The sequence below is a fragment of the Panthera leo genome, chromosome F2, assembly GCF_018350215.1.
Source record: "Panthera leo isolate Ple1 chromosome F2, P.leo_Ple1_pat1.1, whole genome shotgun sequence".
Lineage (NCBI taxonomy): Eukaryota > Metazoa > Chordata > Mammalia > Carnivora > Felidae > Panthera > Panthera leo.
The window spans coordinates 54,428,735-54,455,581 of NC_056695.1; the positions used below are offsets into that span (position 1 = coordinate 54,428,735).

Genomic DNA, 26,847 nt, shown 5'->3' on the forward strand with positions numbered 1-26,847 from the left:
CATTGGCTTAGCCCGGTCGCCGGACTCGCAGTCTCTTGTCTATTGGGCCAGACAGGACCTGGGCGGGGTGCGGAAGTGAGGGCCCGGAGACCACCGAGAACCGCCTTCCAGGAGGGCGAAGTGGGAGGGGCTGGGGGAGTGTTTCCCGAGGAGGGGGCGGCCATGGCAGCTGCGCGGCGGCAACGGCGGCTGCGACGGAGCGCGCGCCCGGCTTTGAATGAGCGGGGCTGGGATTGAACGGGCGGAGCGCGAGCTCGGGGAAGCGACCGGCAGCGCGCGTGCGCGCGCCTTGTGTGCGCGCGCGGCCCGCGGCAGCTCGGAGCCTCCGCCGGGCGGGCGGGGAGGGGGAGGGGCAGGTGAGTGTGTGCGGCTCGCGCGTGCCCGCGAGGGGCTTCCCTCCGCCACTGCCCCCCGATCCCAACCTGGGGCTGGGAGGGGGGTCTTCTGCCTTTCCCTGGTCAGCCTTCTTCTTCGTCCCGCACTTCCTGCCCTCCCACCTTCCTTTTCGCCCCTCCACCCGGTTTCTCCCCTCTACGGCCGACTGCCACTCTGGGGTACTGTTTCCGGGTCGGGGTGACCTCTGGGGTGAAGGAACTGCGACTGGGAGCAGGCCCTGGGCGTGCAGCCCTCACCACGCCGCGCTCACGCGTGGAAGGCACGCCTGCGGGACGCAGGCGCGGAAGCCCTCGAGTGTCCGAATGGGCCCCCCCAGGTCCTTCCTGCCCTTCTTCTGCAGGCCTTGCTCCTTCCCAGATTTTTCCAAAATCCAAATCCCAACCTACCCCTGCACCCACTTCTAGCGATTTAGAGCGTTTCTCTGAGCGCCGTTTGCATGGCGTTGGGTTGTGTAACCTGAAAATGCTCTTGTTTTTCTCATCTGTACAGTGGGTATGATTTTTTTTTTTTTCATCAGCCAGTTTCAGGTGGGTGACCATAAGTGAAAGCATTTTAGTCATGAATCTCCTACCTTTTGAGTCATTCAGGAGACCTTAACTCTATCAGCCCTCCTTGTTAAGAGTTCGGGTGTCACATATTTGAGGGCCTTTAAGTGGCAGAGATGGTACCTTCAGCGTTCCACTGTACAACCCACTCCCACGTTCCACTTCTAGTTCCCTTTCTCTTTGGTTTTTCACATGTGAGTTCAGGTAAATTTTATTTTTGCAGTCTTGTGATATTCCTTAACCAACTTGAGACTTACCAACTTAATTTGAGGCTGCTCCGTACTGTACTAGATCGTATGTATTTTTTAAATTTTATTTTGGTATTGAAAATTTTCAAAAATATGTTTTTAGAATTACAGCAATTGAAGACTTAATTTATTCTGGTGTGTACTAACATAGATTTTGGCTTGGCTTGTTTGACAAATTGTGATCTAGTGACTCTGCTGAAAGGGTCTGGCCGGCACTTTAAGGGTTACAAGGAAGGAAGATACATTTAATCTTGTAGTTTCTAATGCAGTGTTTTTTCACAAGTGTGGATGAATCTTTCTCTTGACTGAGTGGAGTTCTCATTCCTGTTGATTTCCTAGAGATGTTCATTTCTCCAAAAGCCCTGAGGATAGGTTGCTTCCGAATTCTGATTCTTTTCCTGCTGTATCTTAATTTTTTGCATTTTCTTACTAATTTTAAAGGAAATTTTAATTTAAAAATCAGGTTTTATTAGCATTTTCAGTTTTGAAAGTATTTTGAAGTAACCAAACTGCAAAGTAGCCTAAGATGCATACTTAACAAGTTGATGACCTTTCAAAAATTAAACTGAGACAATAAGTACAAAATTAAAAGCTTTGTCAAATGCAATATGCTGTGGGGAGAGCCTGGGCTTTAGGGTCAGTCTCTAAATCCTGAGTGAGTGAATCTGAGCTTCACTGTCAGCCTCATCTGTTAAATGGGTATAGTGGAACTTAACCTTCTTTGTCCTTAAGAGTCCAGCAACGTGATAGAACATAGATTGTCTACAAATATGTCTTGAACATACTGAATACTCAAGGAATGTTAATTTTCCTTCATTCAACAAATATTTGAGTACCTGCTATGTGCTTATCTATTGGATAAGATCTAGAAATACCAACCTGAGCAAGACTGATGAGTCCCTGTCTCTTTGGTCCCTTACATTGTCACTAGCCTGTGACAGTTGAGAGCAAACTAAGGGTTTCTCTGTACTGGGTCAATAGTTTTTCCCATCACCCAGGGTAGCATCTGTTAGATAGTAGGTGCTAAACATATATATTCGTTGAATTGAGTGGGCACATTAAGCAACTGTGGGTCTCAACAATATTCCTGCCTGCAAATGAGTGTAATTTATAAAATCAGAAGTATAGTTAACTTGAGTGCATTTTCCCGTTTCATTGCAACTGGTTAGAAAATTTAACCTGGAAATTATAATATCATCACTGTGTTACTAAGAATGTGCATTGTTAGTGAGGTGTTCTTGGCCTTCGAATTAAATAGACCTCCGTTTGAATCTGAGTCATTGGGTGTAGGAACAGGGAAACATGGGCTTACTCTTAGTGCTTCAGTTCTATGAAATGAGAACAATATTATCTACCTCATAAGATGCTTTTATGGGTTAAGAGATAATTTTTAGATAATGCTTAGCATATAGTAGCTGGTCAACGAATATTGGTTCCTCTCTTTTGATAATCACAAAAGCAAATTTTCCACAGAATGAAGATATTCTTCATTGCTGGGGAGAGAATTCTATTGTCAGTAATAGCCCCACTTTCTGTTTTTCTGTTGAACAAAACTTTATTTTTATTTTAGAGAGTGAGAGTGTGAGAGGGGGAAAGAGACAGAGAGAGGGAGGGATGGAGGGAGGGAGAGAGAGCGAGAAAGAGAAAGAGAGAGAATCTTAAGCAGGCTCCACGCTCAGCAAGGAGCCCACCTAGGGCTTGATCTCTCAATGTTGGGATCATAACCTGAGATGAAATCAAGAGTCAGACGTTCAACTGAGTGAGCCACCTAGGTGTACCTGTTGAACAAAACTTTAAATTTTAATTTCAGTTACCATTGAAATCGGCCAAGTTGACAAATACTGAACAATGACACCCCACAATATTTGTGGCAAGGTGATGACAGTGGTTGCAAAGGTTCTATATGAAATTTATTTTCAACTGTGCGTGCATGTATATATCCAGAGACCCACACCTTTCCCCAGTCCTTAGATATTAAATATCTTCTCCCTGATAGAGTATTTCCTCAGTTCTTTTCCCTTTTCCCCCAAGTGCCACATTCCATACAGTCTCTTTTCTAGTTATCTTTTTTTGTTATAATTTCTCTGAAATTTTAGCCTAAATTTTTATTTAGGGAAATTTGCTTTCTTTTGGTTGAGAGTTTTATTTTTGACAAATCAGCTTTAAAGTGAAGCTTTTGTTCATCTTAACTAGTCAGGTCATTCTGTTCATAATAAAGCAGTTAAACCTTTCAGGTCTGTCTTTGCAGCTGATAACTGAAGGTACTAGGTAAACAAGATTCCCTCGGGAAAGATGGTACAGGGCAGATAAGGTATATAGAAAAAACTCTAGTACAAAATATAGAATATAAGTACTGTAAGAGAAATATACTGGAATTAAGAAAACTTGATAACAGCCCAGCAAGAAATAAAAAAGGCTTATGCCAGGGAGATTGCAGTGGAAATAGAGAAGAATATGGGCAGTACTAGGAAATGGAATAAGGCCTTTTGACAGTTTGGACATCAGAGACTAAGAGAAAGGAGCAGTCAAAATTATTGCATTTTTTGAAATCCAGTAAACCAGTAATTGAGGGTTTTGTTGACAGAAATATTTAAGTTACTTGAATAGTGAACTTCTTAATTTTTTTTTTTTTTTTTTTTTTTTTTTTTGGTTCATACTCTTTGAGTCACTATTTTTTCCGTCCTCTCAATTAGTAAGCCAACTCTGAATACAGGCATTCAGTAAATCATTCCATTCATGTGGAGATAAGGCCTCCGGTTGTACAAAAATGTATGAGCATTGCTAAGGGAGCCTTTTGGAACTCTGTTACTATAGGGTCTACTTGGCCTTTCTGCCTTTTTAATTGTAGAAATGAAAGGAGCTAGCTGTGTGTTTTGCCCTTCTTTGAAGGGACTGGCAGTAGTGGCTCTATAGAGCAGTTAGGTCAGGTACCGTAAGAGTTGACTTGTATTTCCTTGTTTGCTTGTGTTTCTTTTTTTAATAGTTTATTTATCCTGAGAGAGAGAGAGAGAGAGAGAGAGAGAGAGACCAAGAATCCCAAGCAGGCTCCATGCTACCAGCCTAGAGCCTGATGAGGGGTGGGGTGGGGTGGGGCAGGGTGAGGTGGTAGGGAGGGCTCAAACTCCTGAAACTTTTGAGATCATGACTTAAGCTGAAACCAAGTCTGAGGCTTAACCTACTGAGCCACCCAGGTGCCCCCTTGCTTTCTGTTTTTGTTTTGTTTTTATTTGTTTTGAACTTTTATATTAAGGCATAACATACAAACAGTATATATAGTATACTGGTGTTGTTACCACTCAGATTGAAATGTAGATCTTAGTTCCCTTATGCTTCCATACAGCTCCTCCACTAGAGGTGACCACTATTTTTTACTATGTTCTTTTTAATTTAATATAATATCTTACTAGTTGAGAAAACGGTTACATGCTGTTTTCAAGACTTTAGGAGGTTATTACTCATATCTGGTAATTAAAAACAAAGAGTACTGTCTGCTTTAATCCATACATGAATGAAATATATTTTAAAACATCAGGTTATTCATAGAGGGATGGTGTATTTATCTAGGAAGATTTGAAACTTATATTTATAAGTTTTATTGCCTATCTTTAAAAAAAATTTTTTTTTAACATTTATAATTGAGAGACAGAGTGAGACAGAGCATGAGCATGGGAGGGGCAGAGAGAGGAGGAGACACAGAATTTGAAGCAGGCTCCAGGCTCTGAGCTGTCAGCACAGAGCCCGATGTGATGCTCGAACCCACCAACTATGAGATCATGACCTGACCCAAAGTTGGACACCCAACTGACTGAGCCACCCAGGCGCCCTTTATTGCTTATCTTTATAAAAAAAAAGTCAGCATTTTAATTTTGGGTAGAAGTAACATAAAGCTCTCTCTGATTCCATGATAATTATTACTTAAGTGAGGTTTCACCCTCTTTTAAGTAAATATATATAGAACTGATGTCCAAACATAGTGTTTATGCTTTTTTATTTTGGAAAAAATAATGTATCAAATTATGTTTTCATTTGTTTTATCAAACCATTCTACTCCAAATAATGGTATTAACCGACTGTAATGATTGTTTCCCAAGTTGTTACTAATGGACTCGGAGGCAGATGAGTTTTAGTTGTGTGGCTTATTGCCTCACTTTGCGCAGAAAAGTTAATTTCAGTGTATATTAGTTTGCTGATTGAGGCCATTAAGAAGTTGGATGATATACTGATATATTCAAATTATTCCAACATAGGAATCCTATTCTAAGTGCTTACTTGGTAATTTTCCTCCTGTGACAAATAAAAGGCAAGGAGCCGCTAAAACGCGAAAATTGCATTGTCAGAAACACTGCTCTGTGTGTGTGTGTGTGTGCGCACACGTGCGTGCACATGCATGTGTGCAGTTGTAATTTCTTCTGATTTGATTTAATGTTATTTGCTCTACCTTCCGACAGTGGAAAAATAGTCATCTTTCATTGATTAGTGAACTGTATTTTCATTTTCTGTCTTGTATTTAGAGACTCTGAATGTGGAAATGTTTACTCATTCTCCTTGGCAATTCATTCTTCTCATCACTCCCAGTCCCATCCCAAGATACTACTGATCCACTTTCTGTCACTATAGATTTGTTTGTATTTGCTAGGGTTTTTAAAAAATATATGGAATCATATGTTTTCTGTCTGGCTTTTTTCATTCAGCATAATTATTTTGAGAAACAGCCATGCTGTTGCTTCCAGTAGTAGTTCATTACTTTTTATTGCTGAGTAGAAATCTACTCTATGTATATACTATGGTTTGTTTATTCATTCACCTGTTGACATATATATTTGGGTAGTTTCCAGTCTGGAGCTATTAAATATAAAGCTGCTGTTCTAGTACAAGTTTTTGTATGGGTACATGCTTCCATTTATCTTGGGCAAATTCCTAGGAGTAAAATGGCTGGGTGACCTAGTACGTGTTTAACTTTGGAAGAAACTGCTGACTATTTTCCAAAATGGCTATACCATTTTACATTCTCACTACCAGTGTATGAGAGTTAAAGTTGTTCCACATCCTCACCAGTACTTGGTATGGTCATCATTTTTTAATTTGATTAATTTTAATAGGTATAAAATGGTTTTAAACTGTGGTTTTAATTTGCATTTCTCTGATGATTAATGTTGACCATTATTTCATATACTTATTTATCATTGTATATCTTTGGTGAAGTGTCTGTTTAGACCTTTTGCTCATTTTTTATTTTTAAATTTTTGTTTATTTATTAATTATTTTTTTAAATTTACATCCAAATTAGTTAGCATATAGTGCAACAATGATTTCAGGACTAGATTCCTTAATGCCCCTTACCCATTTAGCCCATCCTCCCTCCCACAACCCCTCCAGTAACCTTCTGTGTGTTTTCCATATTTAAGAGTCTCTTATGTTTTGTCTCCCTCCCTGTTTTTGTATTATTTTTGCTTCCCTTCCCTTATGTTCATATGTTCTGTGTCTTAAAGTCCCCATATGAGTGAAGTCATATGATATTTGTCTTTCTCTGACTAATTTCGTTTAGCATAATACCTTCTAGTTCCATCCACATAGCTGCAAGTGGCAAGATTTCATTCTTTTTTATTGCCAAGTAATACTCCATTGTATTTATGTACCACATCTGCTTTATCCATTCATCCATCAATGGACATTTGGGCTCTTTCCATACTTTGGCCATTGTTGAGAGTGCTGCTATAAACATGAAACAGCACACCTGTATCCCTTGCATAAATGCCTAGTAGTGCAATTGCTGGGTCATAGGGTAGTTCTATTTTTAGTTTTTTGAGGAACCTCCATACTGTTTTCCAGAATGGCTGCACCAGTTTACATTCCCACCAGCAGTGCAAAAGAGATCCTCTTTCTCCACATCCTCACCAACATCTGTTGCCTGAGTTGTTAATGTTAGCCATTCTGACACGTGTGAGGTGGTATCTCGTTGTGGTTTTAATTGGTATTTCCCTGATGAGTGATGTTGAGGATTTTTTCACGTGTCAGTTTGCTATCTGGATGTCTTCTTTGGAGAAGTGTCTATTCATGTCTTTCGCCCATTCTTCACTGGATTATTTGTTTTTTGGGTGTTGAGTTTGGTAAGTTCTTTATAGATTTTGGATACTAACCCTTTATCTGATATGTCGTTTGCAAGTGTCTTCTCCCATCCTGTCGTTGCCTTTTAGTTTTGCTGATTGTTTCCTTCGCTGTGCAGCTTTTTATTTTGATGAGGTCCCAATAGTTCATTTTTGTTTTTGTTTCCCTTGTCTCTGGAGACATGTTGAGTAAGAAGTTGCTGTGGCCAAGATCAAAGAGGTGTTTGCCTGCTTTCTTCTTGAGGATTTTGATGGCTTCCTGTCTTACATTGAGGTCTTTCATCCATTTTGAATTTATTTTTGTGTATGGTGTAAGAAAGTAGTCCAGGTTCATTCTTCTGCATGTCGCTTTCCAGTTTTCCCAGCACCACTTGCTGAAGAGACTGTCTTTATTCCATTGGATATTCTTTCCTGCTTTGTCAAAGATTAGTTGGCCATATGTTTGTGGGTCCATTTCTGGGTTCTGTATTCTGTTCCATTGATCTGAGTGTCTGTTTTTATGCCAGTACCATATTGTCTTGATGATTACAGCTTTGTAGTATAGCTTGAAGTCCAGGATTGTGATGCTTCCTGCTTTGGTTTCCTTTTTCAAGATTGCTTTGGCTATTTGGGGTCTTTTCATACAAATTTTAGGATTGTTTGTTCTGGCTCTGTGTAGAATGCTGGTATTATTTTGATAGGGATTGCATTGAATATGTAGATTGCTTTGGGTAGTATTGACATTTTAACAATGTTTGTTCTTTCTATCCAGGAACATGGAATCTTTTTCCATTTGTTTGTGTCTTCTTCAATTTCTTTCATAAGCTTTCTATAGTTTTCTGTTTATAGATATTTCACCTCTTTGGTTATATTTATTCCTAGGTATTTTATGGTTTTTGGTGCAGCTGTAAATGGGATCGATTCCTTAATTTCTCTTTCTGTTGCTTCATTGTTGGTGTATAGGAATGCAACCGATTTCTATGCATTGATTTTATATCCTGCAATTTTGCTGAATTTATGAATCAGTTATAACGGTTTTTTGGTGGATTATTTTGGGTTTTCTTGCTCATTTTTAATTGAGTTATTTGTTTTGTCACTGAGTTTTGAGAGGTCCTTATATATTCTGGATAACAGTCCTTTATCAGATATGTGCTTTGCAGAGATTTTCTCCTAAGCTGTGGCTTTTCATTCTCTCAACAGTGTTTTTGAATTTTGACAATTCAGTAACTTCTACAGTTATTAATTTTGATGTAACCCAAGTTATTGATATTTTCTTTGATGGATGGTGCTTTTGGTGTCCTATCTAAAAACTCTTTGCCTCACTCAGGGTCACCACGATTTTGTCCTTTTTGTTTTTGTTTTGTTTGTATTTTTTCTCTTAGAAGTTTTATAGTTTTAGGTTTTGTATTTAGATTTTTATTCATTTTGAGTACTTTTTTAAGTGATGTGAGATATGGATTGAAGTTTGTTTTGTTTGTTTTTGTGTCTAGATGTCCAGTTTTCCCAGTGCTATTTGTCAAAAAGACTGCCCTTTCTCCAATGAACTGACTTTACATCTTTGTCAAATTTCAGTTGTCCCTATATATATGGGTCTATTTCTGTACCTTTTATTCTGTCAGTCTTGACTCCAACACTACACTATTTTGATTACTGTGGGTTTATGTAACAGGCCTTGAAATCAGGTAGTATTAGTCTTTCTACTTTGTTCTTTTTAAATGTTGTTTGGCTCCTATAGGCTTTTTGTATTTACATTTGAATTTTAGAATTGTCAGGTTTTAGAGAAAAAAAGCTTGCTGAGATTTTGTTTGGTATTACATTGAATCTATAATTTGATTTAGGGAGACTTAATATCTTTCTTTATTTATTTATTTATTTATTTATTTATTTATTTATTTATTTATTTAATATATGAAATTTACTGTCAAATTGGTTTCCATACAACACCCAGTGCTCATCCCAAAAGGTGCCCTCCTCAATACCCATCACCCACCCTCCCCTCCCTCCCACCCCCCATCAACCCTCAGTTTGTTCTCAGTTTTTAACAGTCTCTTATGCTTTGGCTCAGGGAGACTTAATATCTTAACCATGCTGAGTCTTCAAGCCCTGAAAGATCTTTTTAAGTTAATTCAGGTCTTCAGAATTTCTCTAAGCGATATTTTATAGTTTTCAGTATGTAAGTCTTTCATTACATTTGCCCTAAGTATTTCATATGTTTTGTGCTTTTATAATTTTTTTTAAATTTCAATTTGTAATTGTTTGCTGTTAACATATAAAAATATGGTTGATTGTAGATTCCATTGAATTTTCTAGATAGACACACACTGTTTTCCTTCTTCCTTTCCAATCTGGTTTCCCTTTTTTTTTTTTTTTAATTTTTTTTTTTAACGTTTTATTTATTTTTGATACAGAGAGAGACAGAGCATGAACAGGGGAGGGTCAGCGAGAGGGAGACACAGAATCTGAAACAGGCTGCAGGCTCTGAGCTGTCAGCACAGAGCCCGACGCGGGGCTCAAACTCACAGACCGTGAGATCATGACCTGAGCCGAAGTCAGCGCCCAATCGACTGAGCCACCCAGGCGCCCCTCCCTTTATTTCCTTTACTTATTGGATTGCACTTGCCAGAACCTCCACTACAGTGTTGGCTAAAAGTGGTAAAAGGAGACATGCTTGTGCTATTCATAATCTTAGGTATGAAGTGTCCAGGTTTTCATCATTAAGTCTCATGTTATTATATAGGTTTTTCATAGATGTCTGTGACCGGGTTGAGAAAGTTCCCTTCTATTCCTAGTTGATAGTGAGTTTTTACTAGGAATGGATTTTGGGTTTTGTCACATTCTTTTTCTACCTCTGCTGAGATGAATATAGGGTTTTTCCTTTTTAGTTTGTTAATATGGTGAATTACATTTGATTGTCAAGTGTTAAATCAACCCTACATTCCTGGGTTATTCCCCACATGGTCTGAGATATTATCCTTTTATATATTGTTGATTTTGATATACTGATTATTTTGTTAAGAGTTTTATATTTCTATGCCCCTCTGCCCTTCCCTCCCTCCCTCCCCCCCGCCTCAAAAATAAATAAACATTAAAAAAAACTTTAGGAGCATCTGGGTGGCTCAGTCAGTTAAGCGTCCAACTTCGGATAAGGTCATGATCTCACAGTTCGTGAGTTCAAGTCCGTTGTTGGGCTCTGTGCTGACCACACAGAGCCTGGAGCCTGCTTCAGATTCCATGTCTCCCTCTCTCTCTGCACCCCCCCCCCATAAATAAACATTAAATTTTTTTTAATTACCAAAAAAAAGAGTTTTGTATCTATGTTCTTAAGGTATTAGCCTCTAGTTTTCCTTCCTGGTAATATCTTTGGTCTGGATTAGTATCAGTGTAATTGCTGGCCTCAAGGAATGAGTTGGAATTCATTCTCTCCCTTTCAGTTTTCTGGTAGTTTGTGTAGAGCTGGTATACTTTTTCCTTTTGGTTTGGTAGAATTCACCAGGGAAGCCATGTGGGCCTGGAAAAGTCTGAACCACAAATTCAGTTTCTTCAATAGATAGATTTTCAGGTTATCTATTTCTTCTTGTGCTTTTATAACTTGTTTCAAGGAATTTGTCCGTTTTCTCTTATATGTCCAATATAGGCATAAAGTTGTTTGTAGTAAAAGCTGTTTAATATCTGTAGACTTTCTGGTAATATCACCTCTTGTTTATGATATTGGCATCATTGTGTTATTAGGGATGTATATATTTTGGATTGTTACGTGCTTTTAAGTAACTGACCCTTTTATCATTATGAAAGGACCATTTTTATGCCTGCTAATACTATTTTCTTTGAAATCTACTCTCTGACATTGAAATAGTCACTTCAACTTGTTTTTGATTAGTGTTAGCATGGTATATTTTCCCCCATTCTTTCACTTTTAGCCAACCGTATTTTTATATTTAAAGTACATTTCTTTTTTTTTTTTTAATGTTTTTATTTATTTTTAAGACAGAGCATAAGTGGGAGAGGGGCAGAGAGAGAGGGAGACACAGAATCGGAAACAGGCTCCAGGCTCTGAGCTTTCAGCACAGAGCCCACCGCGGGGCTCAAACTCACAGACCGTGAGATCATGACCTGAGCCGAAGTCAGACGCTTACCTGACTGAGCCACCCAGGCGCCCCTAAAGTACATTTCTTGTAGGTAGCGTACAAAGATCTTATTTTTTTAATCTAATTTAATAACCTCTGGCTTTAAATGGGATGTTAGACAATTGGCATTTAATTAGAATAGGTTTAAGTCTTTCATCTTGCTGTTGGTTTTTGACTTGTCCAATCTGTTATTTGTTCCACTTTACCCTGTTTTCTGCCACCTTTTTTTCCTTTCCTTCTCTTCTCTCTTCTTTTCTCTTCCTTTCCTTTCTTTCCTTTCCTTTCCTTTCCTTTCCTTTCCTTTCCTTTCCTTTCCTTTCCTCTTCTTTTCTTTTTTTCTTTAGAGAGAGAGTGCGCCAGCCAGCATGAATGGGGGAGAGAGCAGAGCTGGATGTGAGGCTCAGTCTCACCTAACTGTGAGATCATGACCTGAGCTGAAATCAAGAGGTGGATGCTTAACTGACTGGAGCCACCCAGGCACCCTCTGGCACCTTTTCTATTGACGATTTTTTATCTCCTTTGTAGGCTTACTAGTTTAACTGGAACTTGCCCCTTAGAAAATATGATTTAGGGGCGCCTGGGTGGCTCAGTTGGTTAAGCGGCCAACTTCGGCTCAGGTCACGATCTCGCAGTCCGTGAGTTCAAGCCCCGCGTCGGGCTCTGTGCTGACAGCTCAGAGCCTGAAGCCTGTTTCAGATTCTGTGTCTCCCTCTCTCTGACCCTCCCCCGTTCATGCTCTGTCTCTCTCTGTCTCAAAAATAAATAAACGTTAAAAAAAATAAAAAAAAAATAAAAAAAAAAAAATTTAAAAAAAAAAGAAAATATGATTTAATTGATTTACTAGGGTTAGGTCCAGGTATGATTATTTCTTTAAAGAATCCCAAATACGTGAACCACTGGACTAGATCATCTCTCTGGTTACTTCCAAGTTATTAGCTATGTGACTTTGGGCTAGTTATTTGACCTCTCTTAATCAATTTCCTCATCTATATAAAGGGCATAATACAATGTATCTATCTAAAAGTTAAAAACATTTAAAAATATTTGTGAATAGTACTGTTATGTTCATGTGGTTCAGACTTCAAAAGGCACAAAAGACGGTATACTGTTTTATGGTTTTTTTATTTTTTATTTTTTTCATAGAAAATAAAGATAATTGGAGTTGAATTAAAAAACATTCTGAGAATATTGAAAATTTAACTATTGAAAATTTAAAAACCTAGTTTCTCAAATTGTCAATATGATTTACATTTTAATTTTAAAATTCACGGTGTTATATTTGTGGTTTCTAAAGAAAAGTAAAATGTGTCTTATTTTCACAGCTCATAACAGGATCTTTCAGCTTGACTTCAGAATGGGAATATAGCATATGAAATCAGCTTAATGTATTTATTTTTGTGCTTTTCCCACAGGTTTTGATTCCCACCATGGCTATTACACAGTTTCGGTTATTCAAAGTTTGTACCTGCCTAGCAACAGTATTCTCATTCCTAAAGAGATTAATATGCAGGTAAACAAATTTTATGTTCAAATTGATCTGTTTATCATTTTGCTGATTTTGGATACCTTCATAATTATAAAAAGACAGGGCAGACGATATTTAAGCTAAATAACTTGATTATAGTATTCATTCATTATTCTTTGATATTTTAAAAAACATTTTCTCTACTTCAGATCTAGAAAGTGGAGTTTTACTTCTTTTCATTCTTTCAGATTCTTACCTCTTCAATTAAAATCACATTCTCATTCCTACAGAATTTCAGAAAAAAGCAAACCAACTTATAATAAGAGAGTTTATATGTACATAATTATTTCATTACCAGAATGTTTTAAGGTGGTTAAGTGGAATTAGGCATAAGTATTTCTTTATATACCACAATATGAATGTTGTTTTTATAGTAAAAAAAAAAACAAAAACAAAAACAAAACTTGAACAGAAAAATCCCAAACAAAACAGTTTTGTTTTGTTTTTTTTTTAATCTCTTAAATAATATTCCAGAATGTGGAATGTGGACTACTTAGTCCCAGTCAGTTAAGTCATTCTGCTTCAGTAAGTCATCCGGAGATTGGAATTCCTTCTGTTTTGTCATGCTATGTACCCTAGAGCTGCAGTGCTGTATGCTGAGGTACTTCAGGGCTTCACATTAAATTCACAGGGGTATCATCAGGATATTTTTACATTTCCAGCAAAACACACAGTGAATGTGTTTTAGTCAGCATCTGTTAACCCTGCACAAACTACTAGTTCGAGGTAGTTCACATTAGATCCTGCAGCTGTTTTGATGATATTCTTGAATGTTTGAGATAAGTTTTTGTTTACTTGTATTTTTGGTGGCCTAGCTTTGCAAAGCTAGGATTTAGGTTAGAATTAAAGCAAGTACTGAACCAGAATTAATGTGGAAGAGAAAAAGAGGATGGTAGTAGCCAATCTGATTTCAAGTTTTGAGAAATTGTGTCCAGTAGACATACACACATTGCATTAGTGATTGTGGATATTTAAGAATGAAATAAAAATATTTTTCCTTAAACTTATTTATGGTGTTTTTTCAAATGGCTACTAAGTAGTTAGGACATACATAAGTATTAAATTGTTTGGTCCTAACTACTTAATTAGTGGAACTGTTAGGGATTTGTTTTGGCCTAGGGGTACTGTGAAAGAAAAAATACTGACACACAGAGTAGGGTAGTCAAAAGAGGAAGTAGAAGGCTGTTTGTTCCTTTTGTGGCAGACTTGATTTAGAAGTTGCACACAACGATTCTGTTCTCAGCTTATTGTCCAGAGCTTAGTCATATGGCCACCTAGCTTCAAAGGAGCCAGGAAATATATTCTCTGGCGAAATGGCCATTTATAACTACTAAAACTCTGAGGATTAAGGACATTTATTGTTAGAAGTAAAGTGAATTGGGATTTTTTTAAAAAAGAGGTCCATAATATGGCAGTGGAAATGAGTGGACGAAATAGAGTGAAGATGATCACTGGAGGAAGAAAGGTCAGGAAAGAAATGGAAAATTTAGGTGATTGTTGAATTCACCCAGGAAGAGAATGGGATTTGGGAAATAGGGAAAATAGTGAACTAAGTGCTGAGATCATCAGAGCATGAGGAGGAATGGCCAGAAATTCATGAGGTAAAGTAGGATAAGAATTGGCATTAATTGGGGTGCCTGGGTGGCTCAGTCGGTTAAGTGTCTGACTTCAGTTAAGCATCTACTTTGGCTCGGGTCATGATGTCATTGTTTGTGAGTTTGAGCCCCACATCGGGCTGTTTGCTCTCAGCACAGAGTCTGCTTCAGATCCTCTGTCTCTCTCTCTCTCTCTCTGCCCCCCCCCCCCCACAATGTCTTTTTCTTTCTCTCAAAAATAAACAAACACTTAAAAAAATAAAGCATATCTTTGAAAAAATAAATAAATAATGGGCATTAATTGCCAGAAGGCTAGAGGTTAACAGAAGATAAATTATAGGTGTTTTTCTCTTTGCATATGTATTTTCTAAAACTAAAACACTTTTAGTATAAGAAATTGCATTTGATTTTTAAAATATTAAGGATAATTGTTGCCATTATAAATTTCACTATAATTCTTAATAATAAATATATTTAGGATTGATTGTATGTTCATTCTGAAAGAAAGCTGATTCATTTTATAGAATAAGCTTTTCTTAAGTGTCAGGAGGAACCTAGATCATGTGTTATAAAATACTGGGTTTGCATTATAAATTTAGTAGTAGACTGTATTATCTGTTTATCCTTTAAATAAGATATGATTTCTAATCTTGTAGTAAAAATAGCTAACTTTACCAGTTAGCTCTAAGTGGATTTATAGATTATTTAAAATGAAGCAAGTGATTAATCATTTGTAATAGCTACCAATTTTTTAGTGTCTTATTATATACCAGGCACTGTCTGGTGTCTAGCCGCTGGAAATATGTCATTTAATTAAATCTTCACAACAACTCGACAAAAGTAGGTTTGAATACCTGCATTTTACAGATGGGGATGTTGAGGCTGAGAGGTTAGTTGATTCTAACTAGACTCATAATTAAAAGAAGTAACATTGAAAACTATGGTTTACATAGTTTCCTTATTAACCCATGCTCTTTTTTTTTTTTTTTAAGTTTATTTATTTTGAGAGAGAGACAGTGGGCAAGCAGGGATGGATCAGAGAAAGAGGGAGACAGAGAATCTCAAGCAGGTTCTAAGCTGTCAGTGCAGAGCCTGACTCAGGCCTCAATCTCAAGAACCGTGAGATTATGACCTGAGTCGAAATCAAGAGTCAGTTGTTTAACTGACTGAGCCACCCAGGCACTCTGATAACCTGTGCTCTTAACAACTGAGTTACAATACGTGTCTTGTTTAATGTAGTGCTTTTCCTACTAATCCTTAAAACTTACCAATTACAGTTTAATTCAACCCAGTGATTTTCAAACTTTTGAATAGTTTAATAGGTAATCTTACCAAAAAATATATATATATATAAGACAAAAGCCAAGCCATCTTGTTGAAAATGGCATAGGTGTCCCAGAGCTTCACCTACAGAGCATGGTTTGAAGAGAAAGCATGGTTTGAAATCACTTGGCATTTTTGTTTTTGTATTTATATTCCTCCTGAATTTATCTATAATTTGAGTCCTAAGCCAAAAAGCAGTTTTCTCCAGTCGAAGATTTTAAAAATATTGAAAAGATACCTGATGCATGCCTTTTCTTTTCATATTTTAGTGAGCAACTGTTAATTATTAAAATAAATAATCGCAAAATTGTAAAAGATCTTTTATAAGCCTTCAGTTACTGTTTATAATTCTTTTACCAATGCTTGTTCTGGTAGTTATTAAAATAAATTATTACATTTTCATTTTAGATCTGGTAGAGGACGGAAATTAAGTGGAGACCAAATAACTTTGCCAACTACAGTTGATTATTCATCAGTTCCTAAACAGGTAATTTTTTTTAAGGTTGAATAAGGGTTCCAGAACCATAGTTTTTAAACTGGACTGCAGACCATTAATTAGTATGTCATGAGGTTAATTTGGTAGTCAAGTCAGGATTTTTGTTATATTTTTTAATCCTAAAATCTTTTTTTGGTTCTTCATAGTATTTTCTGTTACTTTGCTGAGATTTTCTATCTTGTTTTTCCATTGATTTCAAGAGTGTTTGCTATTGCTTGTTAAAGTTTTTTTATAACTACTTTAAAGTCTTAGATAATTATAACATTTATATTATCTTTCCATGCAAGTTGAAATTTATTGATTGCTGAATAATTTTGAGTTGTTTCACAGACATTTTGAATATTACATTTGAGATTCTGTCTTCTATAAATTCTATCAAGAATGTTGATTTTTTTTTATCAGGTAATCAACCTGGTTAAGCTTAGGATGCAAGTTTCAATATTCCTTCCATGGACTGTAGCTTTAAATGTCAGTTCAATTTTTAAAGCATTTGCTCTTGTTTTGGTTTTGGTTTTTTAATGGATAGAACTGATTAATTTCTAGTAAAAGTAAGTGTTTTTTTAAACTTTTGGTTTAGTTTTGGTATGTGTTATAAAATTTGTATTTTCCTTTTGGTCAGAAAGTTTGAAAACCAATTGTTTAGACAGCCTATAGTTTTTTTTTTTCTTTTCTTTTAATGTTTATATATTTTTGAGAGAGAGGGAGACAGCGAGCAAGTGGGGTAGAGACAGAGAGTAAGGGACATGTAGAATCTGAGGTAGGCTCCAGGTTCTGAGCTGTCAGCACAGAGCCTGACAAAGGGCTCGAACTCATGAACTACAAGATCATGACCTGAACTGAAGTTGGTTGTTTAACCGACTGAGCCACCCAGGCTCCCCTAGAAAGCCTATTTTTCTAATAAATGATGAATTGAGATGTTGATTAGGTTACTCCTTTGTGACTGACAATATTTGTCAATGAAATGTAGACAGATGTTGAAGAGTGGACGTCCTGGGATGAAGATGCACCCACAAGTGTAAAGATTGAAGGAGGGAACGGGAATGTGACGACACAACAAAATGCTTTGGAACAAATGGAACCTGACTATTTTAAGGACATGACACCAACTATAAGGAAAACTCAGAAAGTATGTTAAAGATTTGTGCTTTTGGAAGTTAAACTATTAAACTGCTTTTCAGATTCCTGTAGTCAAAATTAGTATAATTGGTATTTGTCAGAAAGCCTCTTTCTGATGATCAATTTGTTGTGTTTTCTGTCATATTAAACAGGTTGATATATTCAACCTGCTAGACGTAGATCTAGTAAGTTGTACCCCTACATCTGTTAAAGTTTTATAAATATTACTGAAATCCAACTGTAGACCAGATTCTAGATTCCAGTCTGTTCTGTAGAGACTAAGCTGAATAAGATAAAGTTCTGACCTTAAGAGAGTTCACAGGTAGCGATGTCTACAAACTGATGGGTATAGTTTCCATTGTTCATAACCATTGTAAAACTGATGTAAGGCTCTGAGAGCACAATAATTGTGAGCTTATGTTAATCTTCCACACTTTAATTAATCCATTTTGAGTAGGATATGGAAGATCACTTAAAGGTGGAGGGGAATTATTGGGAAAAGAACAGTGACTGATTATTTTCCTTTCTTTTTATCAAAAATAGTACACATACTTAAAAAATTAAGTTAAAGAATATAGAAGAACTTTTAATGAAAAGCAACAAACTTCTGTCCCATCATTCCCCATAGCCAGTTGTACTTCCCATAAGCAATCGCTCATAACTTTTCCTGTTTGGGTTTGTAATGTTTTTTATCATATCTATATATAATATGATTAAGTTGCTGTGTCTTGATTTACCAATCACAGACATTGTCCATTGGCTTCATACTATCCTAGATGAGGTTTGTTTCATACTACTCTCACTACTATTCCCCCTCTTCCAAATATTATGATGTTATTATTCCAGTCTACCTCACTAGTCACTCTGATATTTCAAAAAAATAAATAAGTAAACCTATTTAGAGTTCCATTTCTTGTTCAGTCATGCATAGAAAATATTTTTTTAAATATACTTTATAAAAAGAGGACATTATTTATTCCACTCTTCTCTAATAGGGTTTCTTACCCTCTTCTACCTCCCAACCAGTTTCAGCTGTAAATTTATTTTGACAATTTCAAGGCTGATAACATTTACATTCTGTAATCATGATTGTTTTTGTTAAGCTGTTCAAATGTCTCAGTGCTGAAAAGCATTAAGTTGTGTATTTTTCAAGGAGTTTGAGTTTCTTAGTAGATGAATATCTTATATTTTGGAAGAATACTGCTGTTCTTAATAGAAATCCAGAGTATTACACTAGTACCTTAATAAATTAATTAGACTGAAAATGTTTAAGCTACACAGCTAATACTACTGCCTTGAAAGAGTTAATACATTCATCAATAACCATATGCTAAGAGAGCTTTTAGAAAGATGTAATATGTGTTCTTATTTAATACAGTGACTAAAAGTGCCAACTTCTATTTTATGGGGCTAGTGAAAGAAAAAGAGGAAAATTTATTCTTTTTAGAAAAAGTAAAATGGAATTTTTATTAATATGTAAGTGATTTGTATGACAATTGCTTAAGAATTTTGATACTCTTCAGAGATTTAAAAAAATTATATTATAAATTTTAAAAGAAGAAAGGCAGGACATATTTAAAATAATTATAAAATACTTTGGTCACTTAATTATCTTGTTTCTTTTTACATGATATGTAAAATACTCCTGTAATTCTGTTTCAATTAATCTTTCAGATAATTATTAAGAAGAGAGAACCATTAAATTTTGGCATCCCAGATGGTAGCACAGGTTTCTCTAGTAGATTAGCAGCTACACAAGATATGCCTTTTCTTCATCAATCTGTAAGTATGTAATAGTATCTAGATAAGAGTTTGTTTTTATTTGTTTTCTTGAAAAGAGAAGAAAAAAAATCAAAATGAAGTGAACATAATATTTGTATTTCTCTGCTTTGAAACAGGTTTAGCAGATTGAGAGAGATTAATCTGGAGTTTTACCAATCTTATCCTTTTATGAGATTGTAAATTTCATCAGCAACTAAGATCAGAGTCCCACTGTATACATAAAAGATCGAGACAATATGTTACTTAAAAATATGACCTTTAGGGGCGCCTGGGTGGCTCAGTTGGTTAAGCGGCTGACTTCGGCTCAGGTCATGATCTCAGGGTCCGTGAGTTTGAGCCCTGCGTCGGGCTCTGTGCTGACAGCTCAGAGCCTGGAGCCTGTTTCAGATTCTGTGTCTCCCTCTCTCTGACCCTCCCCCGTTCATGCTCTGTCTCTCTCTGTCTCAAAAATAAACATTAAAAAAATATATATATATATGACCTTTGAAGAGATTACCACTGAAATTTAAACTTAAAAGCAGGTAATTTTAAGTGAGTCATGAATTGTTTCCCTAGTAGAGTATATTTACATTTAAAGTGTAAGTTGACTTATAGTTGGTTTTGACTTGAATGCATCAGTTTTAAGGACAAAAGGAGTAAGGAAAATACATAACTGTTTCCCAACCTTGGAAGTATCTCAGAATCAGCTTTGAATTTTTTTTTTAATGTTTTTATTTATTTTTGAGAGAGAAAGAGAGAGTGAATAGGGGAGGGGCAGAGAGAGAGGGAGACACAGAATCCGAAGCAGGCTCCAGTCTCTGAGCTATCAGCACAGACCACGATGTGGGGCTCAAACTCATGAACCGTGAGATCATGACCTGAGCCGAGGTCAGACACTTAACTGACTCAGCTACCCAGGCATCCCTTTGAATTTTTTTTTAAAAACACTAATGTCCAGACTTCTCCCCAGATCTAAGCTTTATCATGCTTTGATTAATTATTGATTAATTTATTATATTAGTTATTGTATAACAGCCCCACACTTAGTGACTTAAAACAGTAAACATATGCTTTATCTCCTACAGTTTCTATGGATTGGGAATCCAGAAGTGACTCAACTGGTTGGTTCTGGCTCAGGGTTTCTAATGAGTTTCCAGACACATCATTAGCTTGGGCTGTAGTCATCTGAAGGCTTGACTGGAACTGGAGGCTTCATTTCAAAGGTGGCTCATTTTACATGCCTGGCAATTTAATGATGGTTGGTTGCACAAAGCCTCAGTTCCTTGTCACGGATCTCTCCACAGGGCTGCTTGAGTTTCCATATAACATAACTGCTGAGTTTTCCAGAACAAGCAGTCCTTGAGAGAGAGAGAGAGGACATGCAGAGATGAAGCCACAATGCCTGTTTGTGACTTAGTCTTATGAGGGACACACTGTCACCTCCAATTATTTTATTCATTGGAAACTAGTCAGTAAATCCGGCCTACATGCAAGGGGAGAGGAATTCAGCTCTACCACTTGAGGAAGGAATGCCAAAGAATTTGCAGACATATTTTTAAACTACCACCATCTTATTTGTTTGTTTAAGCTGCACAGGTGTTTCAGAGTACCCTCTCTTTGGAGGACCCATGTTTATGTATGTTTTTAATTCATTAATCAAAATCTGTTCCTACTAATGTGAGACAATGTGTTAGGTGCTGGTAATATAGAAGAAAGTAAGCAAAACAGGCAGAGTCCTTGCTTCAAAAGAGAGCAGTCTGTGGGGGAGTTTCAGTGTTAAATAAATGATCACAAATGATCACACATAAATAATGCAGATTTTGATAACTGCTGCGCAGTTACATCATGCTATGAGAGCATAATAGTACCATAGATGTTTCTCTAAAAGAACATAGCATGTTTCTTATTTTATATTTCTAAGTTTTATACTTTATTCATATATGTTTGATCCATATTGGTAAAGTGGTTCAAATTTTTCCAGTGAATTAGTAAAACGTTTGCCACTTAACTGGAGTTATAAGTTATTATAACACTAATATAGCTCATTATGAAGTTGTAAATATGTAATTCCTTAGAGTTGGAAAAGGTAAATAGGGTAGGTGGAGAATCTCCAGTGCTATTTCCACATATTTTCCTCCAAGCAGATGAAATAAGGGAGTATTGCTTAGGAGAGAATGGTAATCTACTGCACTTTGTTCTCTGCTCCAAAAATAACGTATCACCCATTCTACCAATTAGGCTTCTTTGAAATTCCACATTCTATTTTTTTTTAATTTAGTCATCTATATTGTTTTGATAGCTTTTTATAGTAAGGATATTAACTTTTTTCTGTCACCTTTAATAACTTTTTAGTTTGTTGTTGGCTTTATAATTTGGTTTGGATGTTTTTGATTGGCAGATACTTGTTTTTATGTAACAAATCAATCTTATTGTTTAAAACTTTTTTACTTAGAAGGCCATCTTTACTAAAGGACCAGATATCACTCTTTTTTTATGGTCTTAGGAGTTAACTTTTTAAATATCTAAATGTTTTATATATAGAAAGTCAAATATCTCAGTGGAAAAATGGATATGAAATAGACATAGCCTGATAACGAAGAAATGTTCTCAAAGAAATCCAAAGTAAAATAATAAGACACAATTTTAAATCTTAACAAAGTAGTGAAGAAGAAAGAAGGCTGTTGGCCATATTGACAGATGACAGGAAGACAAGGCTTCACCTGCTGCTGTTGGTGGGATAAATTGGTATAACTTTTCAAGAGGGTCATTTGTATTTGGTTCAGTGGTTTTAGTTTTTTTTAAATTTGATTTAGCTATTCTAATTTTAGAGATTTATATTAAACAGATAATCAGAAATACACTAAAAAATTTTTAACAGAGGGAGTGCCTGACTGGCCCTGCCCATAGAGCATGTGACTCTCAATCTTGGGGTTGTGAGTTCGAGCCCCACTTTGGGTGTAGAGATTATTTAAAAATAAAATATTAATTTTTTTTTTTTTTTTTTAGCAGAGGATGGTATTACATTTACAGTTAGGAGAAAACCATACAATTTACTTCATTTTTAGGTGTAAGTGCTCAAAAGAAAATATAATAAATCTATTCACAGATTGACACCAGTTATTTTATGTTCATAGTCACTTCCACATCTAAGTAAACATTCCGGAATGAGCATTTTTATTGTTTGGTGGAAGAAAAAGTGAACTTTTAGAGGTCTGGCCTGGGGAATAGTGGAAGGTAGTGGCTAGCCTACTGGTATCAGGTAAGTAGGACAGGCAGAAGGAAGCACAATGTAGAAGTACTCTGGTGAAGAGTAAATTTTGCCTGATTTATTGTGTTTGCCTTGGACCCACATAGTAAGAGCCATTGAAAAATCTGTATGTTACTTGTGCTTAAATGAAAATGCCTGTGCCGGCTTGGAAACTTCAGTTCCTCAGGTTGATCTCAGCACAGCGTAGTGAAGCACCTCTAATCCCGTCTCCAGTCAGTCTGTCTCTTCTCTTGTCCCCACCCCACCCTGTCAGCTCACTGAAAAGAGAGAAACCGAAAGAAGAAATGTTCTATTCTTGTCCATTCCAATTTAAAGTAGGCAGAAAAAGAAAAGTCAGTATAAAAGGACTATGCTTTAAAACATAAAATAGGAAGAAAGCTGGACCTGCCCAGGACTGCTGAGTACTGAAAGTCACACATCACAGGAAACCCCTGAGTTCCAGGCAGACCAGGGGCCAAATCATCTGGGCCTTTGATAGGACATGAAGAAGACACAGAGGAGTGACAAAATCTGAGTTATGTTTTAAAAGATACCCTTCTTAGGGTGCCTGGGTGTCTCAGTCAGTTAAGTGTCCGACAGCTCATGTCATGGTCTCGTGGTTCATGAGTTCGAGCCCCACGTCGGGCTCTGTGCTGAGAGCTCGGAGCCTGGAGCCTGCTTCAGAATCTGTGTGTCGCTCTCTCTCTGCCCCTCCCCTACTCATGCTCTGTCTCCGTCTCTCAAAAAATAAATAAATGTTAAAAAAAAATTAAAAATAAAAGATACTCTTCTTGATCCCTAACGGGAGAAAGGAGAGCTCTTTACTCTCATAATTTTGTTTTGTGTTTTGTTGTAGCCTGAATTAGGTGACTTAGATACCTGGCAGGAAAATACCAATGCATGGGAAGAAGAAGAAGATGCGGCCTGGCAAGCAGAAGAAGTTTTGAGGTATTTTAGTAATATTTACACTGCAACTCGAGTAGAGGAACCAGATTTGTTCATGTTACATTCAAAGTCAAGAAAGCTTATTCTGCCAAACATTTTATTTTTCTTAAATCTTTCTCACTTGAGCTTAGATAATATGAGATTTTTTATTTCAGACTACATATACTATTTTACATGATTAAAACTTCACAGAAACCAGAAATTTAAAGCATTATAGAAACAAAAGAGTAACAATGTTATTAACGGCAAATGAGATCTTTTTCATATATACATCATTTACTATTTGCTTTATACTACCTTCCTTCTAAAACATAGTTACCTTTTGAAATGTGAGCCACCACTGTATATTCCTCTAAGTCAGCAATTCTACCTTTAATTTTGTTTCTCTGTGGCCTAGAATAGTGCCCATCACTGCACATTTGAATGGCAATGTATATAGCACTCTACATTTGTATATGTATCTTATTAGTTGATGTACTCGAAAGCCCTGTGAATTGTAAATAAGTATGTCAGGTACTGCCCATTCTACAGAGAAGAGAATACTATTCTAGAGGTCTTCAGGTTTGTTTTCGTTGGTGTTTATGTTCTTATCTCCGTGTTTTTGTGAGCAATAAATATAATTCTTGCTATTGCTGCATTAAAGAGTAAAGAGAAAATTTACCCTGAAAGAGTTTGTGACCATCATCGCTGATGAAAAGCTCAGATATTTAAATGTGGGTAAATTATTTTTGTGTTTTTTAAAGATATAGCAAAATACATTGATGTAAGTTAATTTTAAAAGATAGTTTTTATAATAGGGATAGAAAATAACAACTGATTTCATTGATTTCATTTTTGTATTTCTGTCTTTATCAATTAACTACAGTTACCTTGAACAGACAGCAGAGGGTGCAGTTAAATAAATGAGAGTTACGGCTTTTTTTTTTTTCCTTTTTTTTGGTCTTGTCCTTCCTATTTTAAGCACTTTTTTTTTTTAAACAGGGATGGGTCACATTTTAATAGTAAAGTTATGAGAGTTTTAAATATTTAGCTTTTACTTAATCATTATTCACTGTAAAGGAATTATTTTTTAAATTGTAAACAGCCACATTTATGTTGCATACATCATCAAAAAAGATGTTACTTTTTTTTTTTACTCTATTTTTGGATAAATCATAGATATAGAAGTCTGAGTGTTTTAGAATAAACAGTGGTCATTAGCCACAGGATAAAGGAAAGGCCATTCATTCTGAATCCAGTAATAACGAGAGCACTGTACAGTTTATGAGTTCACAAGTATCCTAACATTCACTGTACCAAAACATTTTTTTCCACCCTATCCTCTTGCACTCTGAACAAAACAAGACAAAAAAAACCAAAACCCTAAACTTAGTGTTTTATGTTCTATGACAGCTTAGGAGAAGGGGCCTATCAGTCAGTAATATATATGCTTCATGCTGCAAGTTGCGTAAGTTAGAGTCGGAGAGACATGAAGGAGTCATGCGGTTTATTGTCCCCAGAAGAACACTGCAAATTGTTAGTGTATTCACACTCCATGTCCTCTGACTCAGTCCATTTCCCATTGCCAATTTAATACTGCCAGTACTGTAATCAATATTGTTAAGGAAGAAGATTCCTATACTTTAGAAATTCCAGGTGTGTATCTGGAGAGGAAAAATAGGTTTTCTCTGCAGTAATCTCTAAATTGCTTCATTTTCCAGGAACATTAATTGTTGATATTTACACTTAAGCTAGTAACAAGGTGAAGGCTTATTTGTTTGCAAACAGCCGGCCCTTTATAATTCTTTTCTTATCTTCCTTTTTGCCACTGACATTTTGACTGTTTTAGGGCAGATTATCAGTTTTGCTTGAAAGGTATCAGAGCTAGTGAAATGTAGATTTTTTTTAAAACTATTCTTCCAAAACTTTGTGAAGGTCAAAGTATTGCCTAAAATAGCTCTGTACTTTCTTGAATTTTGGTCATACACCTCTCTGCTTACTCCCACTTACAAATATGATGAGACAAAGATTTCGCTTGCCAGAGTCGGCTTCGAGCTGCCCCATATATAGGTAATCCACACTGGATTTTCCTGTTTTATAAAAGCTTGTGTTGCCTATGCCACGTACAACTGTGACCTACCACTTCCCTCCTCAACCTTGCATGTTTTGACTTATTTTCTCATACCCTCACCCAGAACCAGCTTCGGTTCTTTTCTCTCCTCTCCATCACCCCCTGCTACTCTCACTCCCCACATGAGTCAGTCAGATGACAAAAGAGAGGCTGGTGATTCTAGGTCTGTAGAGTCAGGGAGGAGCCAGGGAAGAGGTAAGGATCTCCTAATGTATACTCAGTAAATACCCACCATTCTGCCCCTTCATCAGTAGAGCTGGCCAAGTGTTAATCTGTAAATAGATTTCTAGCTTCCAGTTGGAAGGCTGGTGTGAAGTTTCCATTTTCTTTGGGCATTGTGTTCTGCACATCTGTGTTCTTGACTTCCTTTAGCAGAGTGTTTTTAACTATTATAATAATAGAAGATTTAATCCTCAACATCAGGCTTTTCTGAATGCTATCAAAAAGAAGGTGTGGTGCAGTGGAGGTGGTGGTTTAGTGAAAATAATCTGAAGAAGAGGGATTAGAAGATGTGGGTTCTTTTACTTAAGTTTATGACTTGGGGCAAGGCACTCGGCCTTTGTTCTTCATTTTACTTATTTGTAAAATAGAGATAATACTCTTGTTTTCCAAGCTTTGTTTTAAGGATTAAAAGAAATACTAGTTTTGAAAATCTTTGAAGTTTTCAAAGCAGTGAGAAGAATGAAGATTTTTTGAACTTACATTTGATGATAGCTATTTCTTTCTGGAATTTATTTGCCATTTTACTTGTGTGGTATTTTCTAAAAGTAAATTCAGGACTGTGTTTCTCTTCAGGCAGCAGAAGATAGCAGACCGAGAAAAGAGAGCGGCGGAACAACAAAGGAAGAAAATGGAAAAGGAGGCACAGCGGCTGATGAAGAAGGAACAAAACAAAATTGGTGTGAAGCTTTCATAGCAAATGCTCTTCACACATCATAGTGCCAGGAGGAGAAATAGGAGTTCCACAACTCGAGCAACATTTCGAGGGATTTCAGAGTATTTTCAAGAATACAAACACATTGCTTGGTTTTATTGCATTCATCTGGCCATCTAGGACACCAGGATTCTCTCAAAGTACCTTGAGCTCTTAGTGATTGAGACTCAAAAGAAGAAAAAGACCTATGAGGCAATATTTTTTTTCAACATGCTCCAAGTGTAAGACAATTGTTTGCTGTAGAGAAATTATTACAAATGGAATATACCAGTACCTCTTCTAGCTAGTGTTTCTAGCTGAATAAATGGGTGTAAATAATTTTATGGTGGGAAAGAACTCTGCTCTCTATAATGCTTTCCTTCATTGTGCATAATGATAAAATAAATAATTTTAAATATT

General features: G+C 36.4%; 2 protein-coding genes across 3 annotated transcripts; both read left to right on the forward strand.

Moving 5' to 3' along the window:
- The first annotated feature begins 156 nt into the window (after nt 1-156).
- Nucleotides 157-26,847, forward strand: EBAG9 (estrogen receptor binding site associated antigen 9). Of its 2 annotated transcripts, none has more exons than XM_042923780.1 (7): nt 157-356; nt 12,809-12,906; nt 16,248-16,326; nt 17,303-17,461; nt 19,126-19,233; nt 23,316-23,407; nt 26,310-26,847. In XM_042923780.1, exons 2-7 carry the CDS (start codon nt 12,824-12,826, stop codon nt 26,428-26,430), a joined length of 642 nt encoding a protein of 213 aa, XP_042779714.1. In that variant the 5' UTR covers nt 157-356; nt 12,809-12,823; the 3' UTR covers nt 26,431-26,847. The 2 variants fall into 2 exon arrangements, with proteins under 2 accessions (XP_042779714.1, XP_042779713.1); XM_042923779.1 differs by lacking the exon at nt 157-356 and adding an exon at nt 1,171-1,235.
- Nucleotides 218-1,217, forward strand: LOC122210600. Its single transcript, XM_042923359.1, has 3 exons — nt 218-356; nt 389-888; nt 1,165-1,217. The coding sequence occupies exons 1-3, from the start codon at nt 218-220 to the stop codon at nt 1,180-1,182; spliced, it is 657 nt and encodes a 218-aa protein (XP_042779293.1). The 3' UTR covers nt 1,183-1,217.